Below are 16,676 nucleotides of genomic sequence, written 5' to 3'. Positions count from 1 at the left end.
CTCATGCACCACTCGGAATGTGTATAAGTTCAATTGCATCAGTGGCGGAACTGCTGCCTCTGTATATGCGGAGAAGCCAGAAGATAAAGAAATTCTAATTCATTGCCTGAATAATTTAAAGTATTATTTTTTTATTTGTTTCTTTTCTTTTTCCAGTAATCAGTAAGTATTTACTGAAAACAAATGCTTGAAACATACGATATTACAAGGGAAACATACGATACTACAATTGAGAGGAGAATGTGTAAATTAATTGTTCTAAGAAGAATCAATTTAAATTTTCCGATACATTGTGACAATCTTTGTTGTACTTCTACGAGTAACTGATAAATAATCCATTGATCGGGCATTCTCATTTTTCAAATTTTTCGTTGCGTTGGGATCACTAACATGTGTAAATCTTTAATTTGATGAGGCCTCTTCAGTAAAAAAAACTTCGGAAAGAACGAGAAAAATTGGAGAATTTGTATGTCTCCTTGTCTTTTAAAGCTGGATTAGTTTTATAAGAAGGCTAGAGAAGCTTCAATACTACACGTGTTAGGTTATAATAATAATAGCTTTATTATGAGTGCTGCGAATCGCTTTTAGGCAAAGATACAGCACTTTGTAAAATAACATTATACAACCTTGTATAACACATTTAATTTAATTTAATAAGATATTTAAAGTGCTAAAAACACCGTTAGCCAAGTATAGCACTGTACAAGGTAATTGCATATTTTGTACATAATATAAATGGAGGCTTAGAAACTCAATGTTCGTACCATATAAGAGTACATTTGTAATATTTCATACTTTAAAACTATCATATAAAGTAAAATATAACAAAGTAAAACCACTAAAATAGCCCTAATCTTAATGACTAGATTGTCTCATAACAAAATATAGATATAACTGTTTATAAAAGAGAATCATGTCTGAATTGTTATACCAGGATAAAACATTATAAAAGTACTAAAAACCCAATACAAGCCTAATTTCTAAGAGTCTATCTTCTGTTATTAAACATTAGTAAGTAGGGTACTTAATATATGGTTCTTTGTACCGTTCTTACGCAATAAATTTGCTTTCCTTACTCTGTGAGTTGGTACTCTGTATAAAATGTTATTTACAAAGTACTGGCTGTATAATTTATTTTCTAGAATTGACTCTAAAAATCTTAACGCTTGTTCTCTTCTTTGTGATAAAAGATCTGGGTTAAAAACCTCTAATAATCTCTCACAGTCACAATAGTATTGGTACAAATGTAAATGATAAATATACATATTTTATAAACTTTTTTTTTACCCTTTTTATTTTATCATTCTGCTAATATTTGACCAAATCGCACTTGCGAATTCAAGTTTAGGTCTGATAAGTCTAAGTTTTATATAGTCTTATGTACGTGCTGTGATTCTTGAAATTGGACCCGTTTCTAAATAATAATAATAGTAGTAATAGTTCGTAATTCAATAAACTTACATCATACATAACTTCGAGCTGCTGCCTTGTAACGTATGTTCCGTCAGCAAATGTTAATGTGTTATCTATCGTGCTTGTCATCCTTGATATGTGAGCTAACCAGATTTCAAAAAACCCTACTTTTATAAGAATTAGTTGATCATCCTGACTCAACTCACAAAACCCTGAAAAATAAAAAAATGTAACTTCATTAGTTTTACAATGAATGAAAAAAAATTACATATTGTAATTATACTGGGTTACTGGTAATTATATGCATATTTTCTATACAGCATAGAAGCAAAGTACCACCGTTAAAGACAGCTATTTACCTTGTTCTGTAGAGAATGATTTGAAATTTGTTTATCAAGGTAGCGAATTCTCTCTACTAAGTTTGTATTGTTTCCGATCTCCATAAACTCTAAATAATATATTGGAATTTGTACGCTCAAATTTACAAATTAAATATCTAAAATTAGCAAATATGTCGTGTTCATTACACATATTACTCTTTCCTATAATTACACAGCCACATATACAAAAATAAATAAATAAACAAAATAACATAAAATAAAATAAAAGTTCTGTGTACCGGACCCCAGGTATGGTTTCAATGTATTTTATTACACAGAATCCAAATTTCGAAACCCCAGGACGATCGACACTGTAACTTATTTGTTATGAGCGAAAAACTTGAGCGATTAAGGATAGAGAGGATACACGTAACACAGCTATACAAAAAAACAGAAGTTCTGTACGGCGGACTCCAGGATATTGAAAGGTAGAGAAAAAGAGCGAGTATACTAAGGACAATTTCGAAAAGAAGAGATAAAATGATTGCATATATTATGAGTAGGAGCACGAGTTTTTCGCACTAAGAATTTGAAAGTTTCGCATTTCGTTTTTCATAATTCGCGTTTTGTCGCATTTTTCAAATAAAGTTTCTCATTTTGTAGCTATTGGTGGAAAATATATTCTCTGACATTTTTACAATTATTCCTTTTATTCATAGATCACTACAGAAATAAACCATTAATTACCTAATAACAAAATTGACTGAATATTTCACTTGACTTTGTAAATTTCACTTACAGAAAAAATTATGTTTTTAAAATCAAACTGAAGGAAAATCAGTAACTAAATTTACTATGAGTAGGAAAGTTTGCGATGATGATAGCTAACGCTGAACATGTTCTTTATAGCCGTGTCCGAATCACCCAAAATGTACCGTTCATGCCAAGTTTTACTGTTCCATTAAATCAATGAAAACGTATTTTTAAAATTTCGCGTTATTTCGCGTATTGTTAGAAATTTCTGGCAAAACTGTCAATTTCGCGTTTTGTCGCGCAACGGAAACCAATGAAAATACACAGAGAATATCATAAAATGTCGAGAAACTACAAATTATTTAATTCTGATGAATTTCGTTTTATCGCTCATTGCGAACAACTCGTGCCTCTAATTATGAGGTATGGAAGCATCACGCTATTGACTGTGGATGGAATGACTAAAGACTGAAATTGAAATATATGAACCAAATAGTGGAGGATGTTGGAAAGAAAAGAAAAGTCTAGATTAGGATTGGGAAGTTTGAAAAGCTATATCAAACCAATCGAGAGATTCTTGACCCAGAAAGAAAGAGGCTTTCTTCTTGTAAGTGACTTAATTAAATATACATTTCATTTATTTACCCCATCTAACCAATACATGATATTTGGAGGGTTCAGTTCACATGTATGTAATATTTATGTAAAGCTAGGTTGCCATGGTGCAAAAATCTTGCAGTAGTCATCAGAAAAATCTTGCAACCCTACAATTTTGCTCCATGTAAACATAGTCTTGAAAGGGACATGCAACAATTTTTTCATCTTGCAAGAAGTCAAACCATGTGTAACTTTCTGGGTCATCTTGCTTGCTACTTGCTATCGCTCTCCCACTGACAAAGAAAGAGAGAGGGAGAAAAAAAAAACAGTTTCGTCGATTCTGAAACAATGGATTCTTTTGGACGGGGAGGGAAGTGCGCCAAAATATTACAGGTGTTTAATGAGGAGGTTTACTATTTGTTCACTATAGTGCAGTGCTGCATAAGTAGAGATATCTTTCTTGATTTTTTAATGACAGATACATTACTCTTGCAGCATCGCAACCTAGCTTAAGACTATAATAACAACATAATATGATTTACAGAAGTGATGTTAAATATTGTGAAAATATTTTATATTGTTACACAGGTATTTCTAGGTATTCTTTTACACTAAAATTCTTTCTCTATTAGATACTTTTTTTAAGTTTCGTTTAAATTTATTTAAGTTTATATGATTGGGTAAAGCACTGAATATGTTATTTGCCATATGTCTGGGGCCCTGTTATACCAGTGATAATCTAGTAAATTAAGACTGTTTATTTTGATCTCTAGTGTCATAATGATGAAGTTTCAGCTTATCTTGATTTTGCGTTCTAATGGATGCTTCATATACGTAAATATGATAGATGGAACTGTTAATATCATTAACTTTTTAAAGTACAATTTGCAGCTTGTTGTGTAGCGTAAGTTTGCAATGGTACGGACGGCTTGTTTTTATTTAATAAATGTAGATTTGCTTTCAGCTGCATTACCCCAAAATAGAATGGCATACTTTATGATAAGGTATATGGACTCATAATAGATTTGTATTAAGCCTTTTAGAGTTAATGTGTCTTTTAGCACTCTAAGAGAATATAGCATCGAGTTCAGTTTCCTGCCTCGAGCATATGCCTTCAAACTTTAAAATCTCTTCTTTACTGCAATAATTTTAACGCTTTCGATCCTCTATAGATCGTCTTCACATCATATAAAACAAGAAAGAAATTATACTTACGTTAGGTAGAATCATTATGGCAAAATAAACTTCAGCACACAACCAACATTAACCAACTACGTTAGTCTATTTTAAAATGAGTATTTTGTGACTGACATTAAATCTCTTACCTGGTACCCTTTTAGCGAATTCCACCACCCTATGTACACTGGGTGTAATGTGCCCTGCGAATTGCTGCCACATCGAGACCCTCTGCTGCTCCAAAGACTCTGCTGTAGATGACGCCACTTCAGGGCCCTCGGGGCTTGCAGCAGGTTGCAACTGGAGAAAAGAAGGAAAAATATTCTTTTTAAAGCCACGAAAGCAAAAATTGGTATTTTCATGATGTTGATCATCAAAAGGTCCGATCTAAACAACGCTCAACCTCTAAACATATATATTAATAACAAAAAGTTTTATTTTACTTTATCTTCTGTGCATTTACTGTTTTTTTCTTTCACTAATAATTTCGACTTTTAAATTTTCTGAAGCCTTCTTCAGGGTTAATAGTTTAGGACAAAAGTCGAGCTGCTATTTTGAAGATCAGCACTAGAAGGTCTTCCTGTTTTGATGGATGTTAGAAAAAAAAAAGAAAAAAAAAGTTCCATATGTTGGATTTCATTTGCAGACATTATCCAGAACTTCGAAATATGTATTGTATGTAAACACGTGAGTATTTTAAAATATATGCTCTACCCGGTTAGTTAAATATATACTATAGTAAAATTATATCTGCAAATATCCTCGTGCATTTTGTTCCAGCAAATTGTCTGCCAATTAGCTATTGCCTTTGATGACTTGAATAACAGGAAACTGGATATTTAGGTGAAATTTATATAGGGTGTTTCAAAATGAAATAGCATATTTCAAGAACTTTTCTTTACACAAACTATAAGAGAGAAACATGCTAATCATGTCACTTAATTCAAAACATTCCGAAGTTTGATCTATGGTCCATTACGTTGCAATAACTCAACATCAAAACAGTAGTTCATTTTTTGTTACACACGATTAATTCACCTCTAGTTACTGAATTCACGGCTTCCATAATTCGATTTTGCATATCTTGAAGATTAGTTGATATAGGTAGAGCATGCACTTTTTTTTTTTTTTTTTTAATGTATTTCATAGATAAAAATCGCAGGGTTAGGTTTGGAGACCTGGCAGACCATAGACGATGAACATGGTCCATGTCTTCCAATTCATCGACCTGGGATTTTGTCGTTCAGGTAACTTCGGGCCTCAAAATGGAAATGAAGTCACCGTCTTGCACGCAAATAAATTCATTAAAATATTCTTGAAGTTGGAGAAACAACCAGTTTCCTAACATGTTCAGGAATGACAATTTAGTCAACAGTTTCCTCCGAAAAACAGAAAGGTCCATAAAGATGCTTACAGAAATGACGCTAAACACATTTTTAACACTCTGGGCGCTATTTTCTTATAAACAACACTAGTGCTCGATGACGGTGACGATTCTTTTAAATTCTGGACTTTCCTGTATCCAGTGATGTACGGAATATATTTCTGCCGCATAAAATTTTTATGAAATAAATTCTTGAAATCTACTTTGAAATACGGTGTACATTATAATAGATATATTAAGACGCTAATAAATTCTGTTTATTTCTATTTCACTTGAAAACCAATGAAGGTTTTAATGAAAACACTTCTATTCAGCGCTGTTCAAGCTATTTCTACCTGTTGTTCAATTTGGATGGAACGTTGTTAAGTTCTAGTATTGGCTAATTGGGTAATAAAAACTCATCAAGACCATTTGCAGTATACAGTGGAGATAAAACAAAAAAATACAATTTTGTTTTTTATGTTTGTTGGAATTTTGTTTTAAATTTCATATAATTTTATCCCATATCTTGCTAAAATTTACACACATTTACTAAAATCTGGGAACATTATACTCAAGTCTAACAACAGTTGGAAACAATGTGGACAGCGGTAGACAGAAATGTTTTAATCAAAAGTTTGATTGATTTTCAAGTTAAACACAGTGTAAATTAATTTTACGACTTTGCAAATATATCTATAACCTAAATTTTACCTTAATACTTGGTTCATCAAATGCAGTATCTGATTTGGGAAAACTTGCTAGAACCATGTCGCAAGGATAGTTGAAGAGGTGGTTATTATATATTAAGGGTAGCACACATAGTGGGTTTCTACCATACATCAGGAGGTAAACAAAAACCATTTTTTTGTAGACACTAAGTGCATAATACAAAAAAAGTAATTTATTCTTTATATTTATTAAATAAATAATTTTTCTCACATGAAATTATTCTTTTCTCATTTTAAAAATCATATAACAGGGGAAAAAGGTTAAAATTGAACTTACTTAAGCATCCAATTCGTAAAACGGCAATTCGACACCACGTTTCGGTGGTCAATTATCATCTTCTTTATGCATGCTTTTTAAGAAATTATACTGCTTGTAGGACTGCATATTTTTATCAGTTTCCTCCAATGCAGAGAAAAATTTAACATTCCTTGAAACATTGTTATTAAAATTTCTTACTAAAAACCATTGTTTCCTCTTCTTACAATTTCTCCGACAAAAACAAACACAAATCTGAAAATTCTGTAACATTTTTAAACAGGTTAAATTTAAAATTGTAATTTTGCAGTGAAGTGATTTCATTAAGGTTGGAGCACTGATATATTTTTTGTCAGTTCATAGTACTTCAGGTTATATACAAAAACAAGAACTAAGAATAAGAAGCATTTTTGTCACATGATTAAATACGATGTATATATTTGTTCTTTTGGAAGAGATAGTAAGAAGAGAAAACAGTAGTTGTTCACAAGACATTTTAGTAGCAAGAAACGTTAGGATTTTCTCTGCAATGGAGGAAATTCATAAAAAAATATGAAGTTCTACGATTGGATGGCCAGATTTAGAGGACTCAGCCTAGGATAGTCATTGTTATGTTGTTGTTATTCATGTCAGAGGAAGGCGTCTCTAGCTTTTCTAAACAACCAAATTTTTCTTTATTTAACCTCCCAATTTTAATTTTTACATTTTTTTTTTTAACATTTAACAAGAACCGGGATTAGGAGTATTAATTGTCATTTGAATGTGATACTTTTTTTGGTGACTGAATTTAAAAATAAAATATTGTAAAAATGTTTATCTTTCCTTAAAAAAAAATCAAATTAAAAAATGTAAAGGTCCATACAAGAAATATGTTTAAAATTGCATTTTGTGATTATACTACTTAACTACAAGTCAAAAGTGTTTTTATTTGTTTATTTATTTATTTATTTATGTATTTTTATTTATTTTTTTATCTTTTATTTTATTTTATTTATTTATTTTTTCTGCGACCCGGTAGCATTTTTCTTGGGACACCAGACGATTTTCAGAAAAAAGAGGACAATCCCATTAAAAACGCGACATCTGATCATCTTATTCTACAAGCAGCATAATTTCTTAATTTAAAAAAAGTTGAAAATGCTTCAACAGCACTGCCAGAACGAACTTAAAAAGAATTAATTTTCTTATTAACTTCTACAGGCTTTATACCAATTGTTATGTGTTCTTTATTATTATATTCTACCTAGGTATAAACAATTTTTGTAATATATCTATCCATTTATAACTTCCTTGAGTACTAAATTTTTTTCCATATGTTTTGCTTAAGAATTCTGTTAAAATTTTCTACGATATGTTGTTTTACGAAGACACGTGCTCAAAATGGAGAGCTCAAAATTGAAAATTCGCTAAATATCATCTCTGTATGACTTACAGTTCCTGAGATATGTATCCTTGAATCTCCCGAATTTCGAACTTTTTTTGTCAATATCTGGGGAACGGTGACCAGTTCGTCAGTGACCACCGATTACTATTTGGTACCAAAATGTTCTCCATCCTCTTAGGTATTGACCAACATCATATCATCTCTCTATGACTTACGGATCTCGAGATATGACTCCTTAAATCTCCCGAAATCCGAACTTTTTTGGCCAATATTTCAGGAACTGTAAGTGTGATACGAAAAAATCCACCACTTGCTCAAATAGTTTTTGATGCTCTATCGAATGCAGAGCTAATTTTTTTTTAAAATCGCAAATAACAGACGCGCACACATACACACACACAGACAGAGAAAATTCAGTAACGAAGTTCGTTGAAAACATTCATGAGAAAGATAACAATGGGCCATTGAAACGTTTATCGAATTCCTGTTTTACTATGGGATGCTTACGTTATTTTAATTGTAACGTTTATTATTGATATGCATCCTGTTACGTTATTGAATGCTTTAAAGAGAAACAGAGACTGTGCTGCTATAACGTATAAATAAGGTTTTGCCTTTGTGTTCTAAAGTTAAACTGCGTCCTGTGCGCAATGTAACAAATATTAAGTATACGTCTTGTGCGCAAAGTGATAAATATGAAATTTAACTATACTTACCACAACCATAGGTTTCCGCGTGAGGTTCCGTGTCTTTTCTTCCGTGTATCCGCAGTTGGCGTGATGAGCTTGAGAAATAGTGAGAATGATGTCGTAAATGGCGAGTTGTTTATTTTCGATTTCTCTGGCCGATTGGTCAGCTTCCGACTGCGTCACGCGGGGTTCTTCGGTTCGTTCCCGCGACCTCTTGGGGACTCGACCGTACCGCACCGCTGGAAGGAAAAAGAAGGTGAGAAGAATTACTGGACGTTAAAGGGGTCCCTCCACTTGTATACTCAACAACAAAAATTTCCAATTCTGTATTACGCTTATTTTTCCCATTGTTAAAACTTCCTTACATTATAGTGAAGTAACGTGTATTCTGACAGTACAACTCTATAACAAATTAAATTAATATCATAAAGGTTGTCCGAAAAGTCTGGAATTAGAGGGGAGGTTTATAGAATATGTTCTAAAATAACCCCATTATTTATAATACTACAAACAACTCAGATATACAATCTCTATTTACGAGAATGATGAAAGGCTTCAATTGTTTTATAAAATTACCCGATAGGTAATGCTAGTGTAACATCAACTGCAGCACAACAACCCCTTTTCGTCAGCCATTTTGATTCTGTCAATTGAAAAATCTATTTATTTTGGAAAAGGTTAATAGTTCCAATAATTTTCCAAGGAAATATAAAATTGTAAGTTTCTTTTGATAAATAATAAGAATCGAGAAGTATAGATTTTTTTTTTTTTGAAAAGCATAGTAGGACAGTATTTTTATTAGAGACGCTTACTGCACTAAAGAGATCAGGTCCAGAATAGCCATAAACAGAGAAGAATTTAACAAGAAAAGATCACTCTTAACTAGCAGGCTCAATATTGGACTTACGAAAAAGTTAGTCAAGTGCTATATCTGGATCATTGGATTTTATGGTTCAGAAACTTTTACATTACGGAAGTTAGAGAAGAAATATTTAGAGAATTTAGAAATGTGGTGTTGGAGGAAAATGGAGAAGATAAAATGGACAGAGAGAGCAAGAAACGAAGATGTTTTAAAACGGGTAGGAGAGAAGAGGATGCTTCTAGTCAGCATCCTTCGTAGGAAGGCCAATTGGATTGGACACATCTTGCGACCAAATTGTCTTCTTTATACCTCTATAGAAGGAAATAAAGCGAGGAATAGGAAGAAGAACACAACTGACCGATGATTTAAGGAATACAAGAAAATAGAAGAAAAGAAGGGAGTTAAAAGAGGAAGCTGAAGATCGAGAAACGTACATGAAACATTTCCAGGCCCAAACCTAAAATTAAATTAAAAAAAAAAAAAAAAAAAAAAACCTCCTTAGTCTCAGAACTTACTAAAAGGCAAGATACTTAATAATAATAATAGTTGAAACTCTAGGAAATCTGAAGCACAGGAAATTTAGGTATGGAGGAATTTTATTAAGGAACTATAGAAATAAAAGAAGCAAACAAAAAAGAAACTGAAGGTAGTGATGAAGAAAATATAAGAAAGAAATTTTGAAAAGAAGGATAAGGAAAATTCAATACATTACTACAGAATGGAGGTCTTCGAAATGTGATGCTATAGGCGAATTGTGGAAAGTAAGTGCGTGGGTATGGTGTCTTACAAAAAGAAAAATTAATGTCTGTCGCACAGGACAATGAAGACAAATAATCAATAAAGTTGAATAATTATGAAGGAATAGATGGAAATGAGGATGTACCAGGAGATGGGAAAAATCTAAAAACGGATACAATGTCCACCTCAAACTTACGTAATTCAAATCGATTCAAGAACCCCTAGACAGAAATTTGAAAACAAGGGCTATATTGTAACAACTGGTAGTCTTAAGTTTCTCGTGAGGAATAGAAATAAAGCAAAATATTGTAGAAGGGATTATGGGACACTACACAAGGTGATACTACGGGATATTATGTAAAGGGATATTATGGGGCATTATAAAAAATAATATTATGGAACATTATACAAAGAGATATTATGGGACACTACACAAGGGGATATTATGGAACATTATATAAAGGGATGTTATGAGGCATTATAAAAAGGATGTTATGAAACATTATATAAGGAGAAATTATGGGACACTATACAAGGGGATAATATGGGACATTATACGTATAAAAGGATATTATGGGTCATGATAAAACAGGATATTATGGAACATTATACAAAGAGATAATGGGACACTATACAAAGGGATATTATACATTTTATAAAGGCATATTATGAGGCGTTATACAAAACAATATTGTGGACATTATATAACGGAATCTTATAGGACAAATGGCTACGAATTGGTTGTTTATGAACTGAATATGTACTTATTGGTCGCGTATATGAAATTCATTATAATATAACAAATTACTTACGTATTGTTGTTCCTCAGTCAATTTTTCTTTCAATATTTCGAGTGTATACTCGAGCACTCCTCCTCAGGCCGGACGCATATAGACCAGAGGAAGAAAAGCCAAACCGAGGTAGAGGGACACATAAGAGGAGATCTGAGTGTATTGACTGTGTGTCACAGTCACAACGTTGCAGAGACCTTTGTCCGGCACCTGCTCGAGTGAAAATGCGGTACGAATTTTGGTTGTATTGCTGACAGTACTGAACCTAGGTTCGGCTGTCCTGTCCTCTAGTCAATGTACGGCCGACTTTAGGGACAAACACAGGCTCAAGTTCCTTTTCTTTACAATAAAATCTTCACATTATTTTTGGATCAACAATTATTTTACTTTTTACTGTTTTCACTTGGTGCGAGAAAGTACTTAAACCAAACATATAAAGAGGGAAAAAGTGACTGACTGGGCCGAGATTCGAACCGAGGACCTCCTGCATTCCGTGCCAATTCATTAGCCACTACGCCACCTAGTCCGCTTCCTAGAGCACTCACTCTCTCACTCTCAAGGTCGGTGCTCTGCACTCGAACCATGTGGGTTATACGACAGACCACTGCTGTGTTTGGACAATCCCTGTGTCCATGTACCGAACACCTATGACGGTTGTGATTTCATATAATCAATGAAAGAAGAAACAACCGATCTTTTAACACACCAGATCCTCTGTAGATGTGAATTCAATAACGTACAAAGAGTGGAAAATTCACTGATTGGATCGGGACTCGAACCCGGGACCTCCGGCGTACCGTGACGATCCGTTAACCACTACGCCACCAAGTCAATCACATCTTCACTCTTTGTCTGTCATATAATTGACATTTACAGAAGATCTAGTGTATTAAAAAAAAAATCGGTTGTTTCCTCTTTCATGGACATATACTTAAACCTAAGTTTATTCCTTAAGACGAATGGTCGAGTGGAGCATTTGAAATATTCAAAGAAAAATTGATTGAGTAAAATTAGTAAGTGAGTAATTCGTTATAAAAAAATATATATATATACTGTTCTCTAAACAGGGTCAAACAGAGGATAGGGAATGTTTGTTTTCTTTGGTGTAATATATAAGATTTAAGCCTATAGAGTATAAAAAGGTAATGTATTATTACCCTTTCTAGGAGAAAAAAAGTTTTGCATTTCATGTTGGAACTACTTGGAACTGATGTGCAAGTAGCATAATAAGTATGGACGAAAAATAATATTTCAGACTTTTGAGACATTTTGTAAATAAATAAATAAATAAATAATAATGAAATACTCACAGTCCCGAGACATTCCGACAGCGAGGCATTTTTTAAAGCGACAATACTGACATCTATTTCTGTTGAGCCGAATTACCAAACACTTTCCGTCCCTTAAACACCTGTACTCGATTTGTTTCTGAATACTCCGACGGAAGAACCCCTGAAAATAAAAAAGTATGTCATTAATATGTGTTGATGTGTTACATAACAGTATATTAGTGTACAGTTTGCTTGCATACATTAGTTTGACAAATTTTACGTGCTTTAATGTGAAATATCTTTCTGTCTTTTTTTTTTTTTTTTTAAGTGAAGAGTAGTACGCTAATTTTATAACTATCTAAAAACAAAAAACTCTAGCAAAAATTTTGAAAAAAAGTCCTGAAACTCTTTAACAGACATAGATAAATACTAACTTTGTACAACTTATTATTTCTTCACATTTCAACGTAGAATACAGGGCCTGCAAATTTCGAGGGGTGGCAAAATCTGTCATAACTATAATATTTAAAATAAATATTTCTTGTTGGAAACAGACTTCATGATGATGGTAGTTAAATTTACTAAACTGACTTTCTATTTAAATTCTATATTTATAAATCATGTTTAGGTCGCATTAGTTTAAGGTCACATGGACGTGCTAATTAAAGCAAATGGTTAAACAAATCCCAGCATAATTTGCTTGATTGTTGTCAAATACAAGAACCCAATTCTCGAACAGTAGCGAACACGTGCTCCATTTGGTTAGTTTTCACAGTTTTGATATGAAAACTAATGTTATCTTTGTCACACACACACACACACACACACAAAACACCTTATCATTGAAAGTGGATTTTTTTTTTTTTAAATTTTAACAGATATAGAAGGAAAATCAAGAAATAAAGATAAAAGAGCTAGTTCCACTAGAATTGCAAATTGATATATTGAGATTGTAACTTTAATATTTAATTCTATAAACAGAATTACCATCTTTTCTCTGTAGGTGTGTTTGCTTTATCTTTCACTAACATAATACATTATCATTTAAAGAAAAAAAGTCACAACGAGATTGTATTTGTAGTGTTTAAGCTCTTCTGAGTGGGAGTTGCTTTCCCTCCCGTTCGTTGTTCATTATAGTGTAGCATATTTAAAATCGTGGCTTTTAAGATTTGTTCTTTCTGGAAAAGAGGGGCAAATGATGCCATTGCACGGGGCGGGTAAATTGCCTAGGGCGCCCTGGTAGAATATATAACAAAGGAAACTCTTCATCAACTCTTGAAAGTTAAAATAATGTTGCAGAAATTAAGTATGAAGTCTTTCCCAGATTAAAAATTGTTATATTGCAGGTAGCGTAGCTGTCATATGGCATCAATGAATGAGCAAGTATAAAAATCATAAATGACCACGGGCGTCTTTGGCAGGGGGACAGGGGGACGCGTTCCCCCAAATATTTTGAGTACGAGATAAATGGACCAATGCTGAAAGTATTTAGATCTATATGGACGAAGTAAAAACATAAGTAGCACAAATGAAAGTTACATCTGTTGCTAAACATTAGATTGATGTAATTAAAGTGTCCGCCTGAAGTGCGCCACATTTAAAGATTTTTTTAATTTATTTTTTAAAGTTACACTTCTTTGTTAGTCAAAGTAGTCTCGGCTGCAGGCAGGCACACTGTCTTTTCATTGCTTAACCAGCAACAATTGGATTCCATGACGAAGAAAGACTAGAGTAGGGAAGGAAAGGATGTATCGAAAGTTTATCTGCGAATTAAGAAGGAAAATCTATACAAAGACAGGTAAATATACAATAGGAGCGAAAGGGACACGAGGAATTAGAAAGTATATAAAAATTTGAGGAATGTACATGAAGGTAAATTTCATTTAAATAAAAGGGAGCTGGGAAGAATATAGAAAATACAGATGGAAATTAGCCTAAATGAACGAATGACAACTTGAGGAAGATGGAAAGAGTACATTGAGGAGCGGGATGATGGCAAGAATAAACTGTATATTTTATATATTAAAACGGGAAATTAAGTAAACGAGGATGGTTCATTGGACAAGTTCAAAACATACTGCGAAATGGAAAAGGTAGATTATTAAGAATACGAAAGAAGGTAAATCAAAAAATCGAAATTCGCAATCAAATCAAGAGTGTCAATGTAAGACTTCTTTCAGAGAGTTAAGATTTTATTAGCTAAAAGATCGAAATACATATGAGGACTACAAAACTAGACTGCTGCTAATGCGTTTAAGAACACTGAGTAGGAATTCACCAGTAGGAATGTCAAGGTGAAGAAATTATCTAAGAACCATATTATACATAAACTAATTTTTCTTTCTTTTTTGGGGGGGAGGAGAGATCGGTAGCCTACCAGTGATGGAAGAAAATTATGATGAATTGTGTTGGTAAAGGTAGGAAGAGGGAATCCCGTTAGTAAAGTAGATTCCAGTTTACACATAATTTTGACGCAACTTTAGTTGGGGTCTACTGGTATTCTAGTCATCCCCCCTTCCCCTATTTTAACATGCCAGAGACGCCCATGCAAATGACAGTGCAAAAGGGAGTTCCGAATGGAATATGGGCGAAATCCTCCAGGTATTAAAAGCATCAGAGCATGGTGCATATAAAGTTAAGGCGACGCCATGCCTAGAACAGGTAGTTCTCACGTGACAAAATAAAAACAATAAAAGAAAATGGTGCAACGCGCACCTCCTTTCAACCAAGTACTCAGAAATCAATTCGTGTTTCAGGATAAAACTCGGCACTTCTTAAAACAGCACATGTCTATGCGTACATACTTTTATATAACAAACATTTTAAACAAGAAAACAATTACGCAATGAAGAAGCATCGTCTACAGTTTTAACGACTCTGAAGAGTTTATAGTAATCAGTAAAAAATAATATATTTGACGAAGAGATCGAAAAGATGTTAGGTAAGTTGTCCATATACAATAAAACAAAAGTGGACCCAGCACACTTCCTTGAGGCACTCCGGATAAGACGGGACTAAACAGAGACACGGATCCAGGAAGAGTAACGCCTTGTTCTCTCCCTGAGAGATAATCTAAGAAAGAGAGAATCGTGCCACAAACAATGTATCTATTAGAGAGTTTGTAAAGAAGTAACTTGGTGTTTATGGTGTCAAAGGCCTTTGATATGTCAAAATAAACTACATCAAGCTGGGAGTTAGCCATGAATGCTTGGGCCGCATGAGTGACTGACAAATTTGTAAGACACGAGCGTCCAGGTAGGAAACCATGCTGAAAGCATATGCTTTCTTTACCCAATAGCTATTCTGTTTGAGACCGAAAATGCAACTTTTGAACCTTGTTCTTTCATTGTGAGAACTTACTTGAAGTAGGGTATTACTGTGCGAAACATTAAAAAAATGAGTAATGTTTCAGGATACATCAAACTTTTCGTTTCCGAGCCAGAAATTACGTTCATATTATCGCGAATTTTTGCGAAATTCGGCATTACTTGCGATAAATGCGAAGAAGTGAATTTATTGTTAGTCACTGCTAATAATAACTAAAAAGCGCATTTCCAATATTATTTAACCTTAAAAAATGTTGCATTTACGAAAAAGCTCCGCTAGTTATTTGATCCAGAAACTGTTTCACTTCATTAAGATGTAGACATCAAGGAAATTGAAATGTTTAAATCCTTGACTGTGTTTTGAGGTGAAAATGTTCATGATCTGTTGGTTGCTTACGGTTAATTTAAAAGTAAGGCTATTGAAGTTCTCAACAGTAAGGATAAGGAAGTTGACATTATATTATTGTTAAACAGTTTGAAAGTTAACCACAGGTCTTTTGCTGTCAGCTCGTTACGTTCAATATGGTTGCCAGTCTCGAGTGTTGATGCCGAGAGATTCTTTTCCAAATATAATATGATTGTTACTGTCAGGAGAACAAACTTAAAAGAAGAATTGGTAATGTCTTGCTGCTTTAACTAAGGATAACGTTAGAGTAAGTGTTTAAATTTTTGCATTAATTTCTATATTTCAGTGAATATGTTAGCTAGATTGTGCACCTAATCAAGGTATATTTTTATTTTTATATCAGATACCTTACTACCAAAAATATATTGTTTACAAGTTCCATAAAAAAAAAAAACTTGTTACATTTAAAAAAATAAGTGCGACATAAATGTGAAAATTTCAAATCCCCCCTCCCCCGAGCACTGCTCTCCTCACCTAGACAGAAGAAGAAGAACAAAGAGGAAGGAAGGGAAAAGGTGCCTTTGCACTTCAACAAAATCAATGCAATGCGGGAACACGTGGCTGTGAGCAAAAGGCAGTTTCAGGATAATATCTGGATTG

The 16,676-nt window shown here is 33.2% G+C and overlaps 1 protein-coding gene across 3 annotated transcripts in view; it reads right to left on the bottom strand.

Moving 5' to 3' along the window:
* The window catches only part of LOC145662288 (ecdysone-induced protein 78C-like), a 435,634-nt gene that overhangs the window by 14,942 nt on the left and 404,016 nt on the right, over positions 1-16,676 (bottom strand). For 2 of the 3 annotated variants that reach the window (XM_081727699.1, XM_081727697.1), the window contains 4 exons: positions 12,384-12,525; positions 8,710-8,921; positions 4,409-4,559; positions 1,462-1,625 (listed from right to left, as the gene is read on the bottom strand). In XM_081727699.1, coding sequence (XP_081583825.1) covers positions 1,462-1,625; positions 4,409-4,559; positions 8,710-8,921; positions 12,384-12,525 — 669 coding nt within the window. The remainder of the gene's footprint in view (positions 1-1,461; positions 1,626-4,408; positions 4,560-8,709; positions 8,922-12,383; positions 12,526-16,676) is intronic. The other variant, XM_081727698.1, reaches the window with a different exon arrangement.

Source organism: Thermobia domestica, chromosome 10, assembly GCF_964235325.1.
Source record: "Thermobia domestica chromosome 10, izTheDome1.hap1.1, whole genome shotgun sequence".
Lineage (NCBI taxonomy): Eukaryota > Metazoa > Arthropoda > Insecta > Zygentoma > Lepismatidae > Thermobia > Thermobia domestica.
Note: the sequence above shows the minus strand (reverse complement) of the source record. Positions and strands in the feature narration are given on the sequence as shown.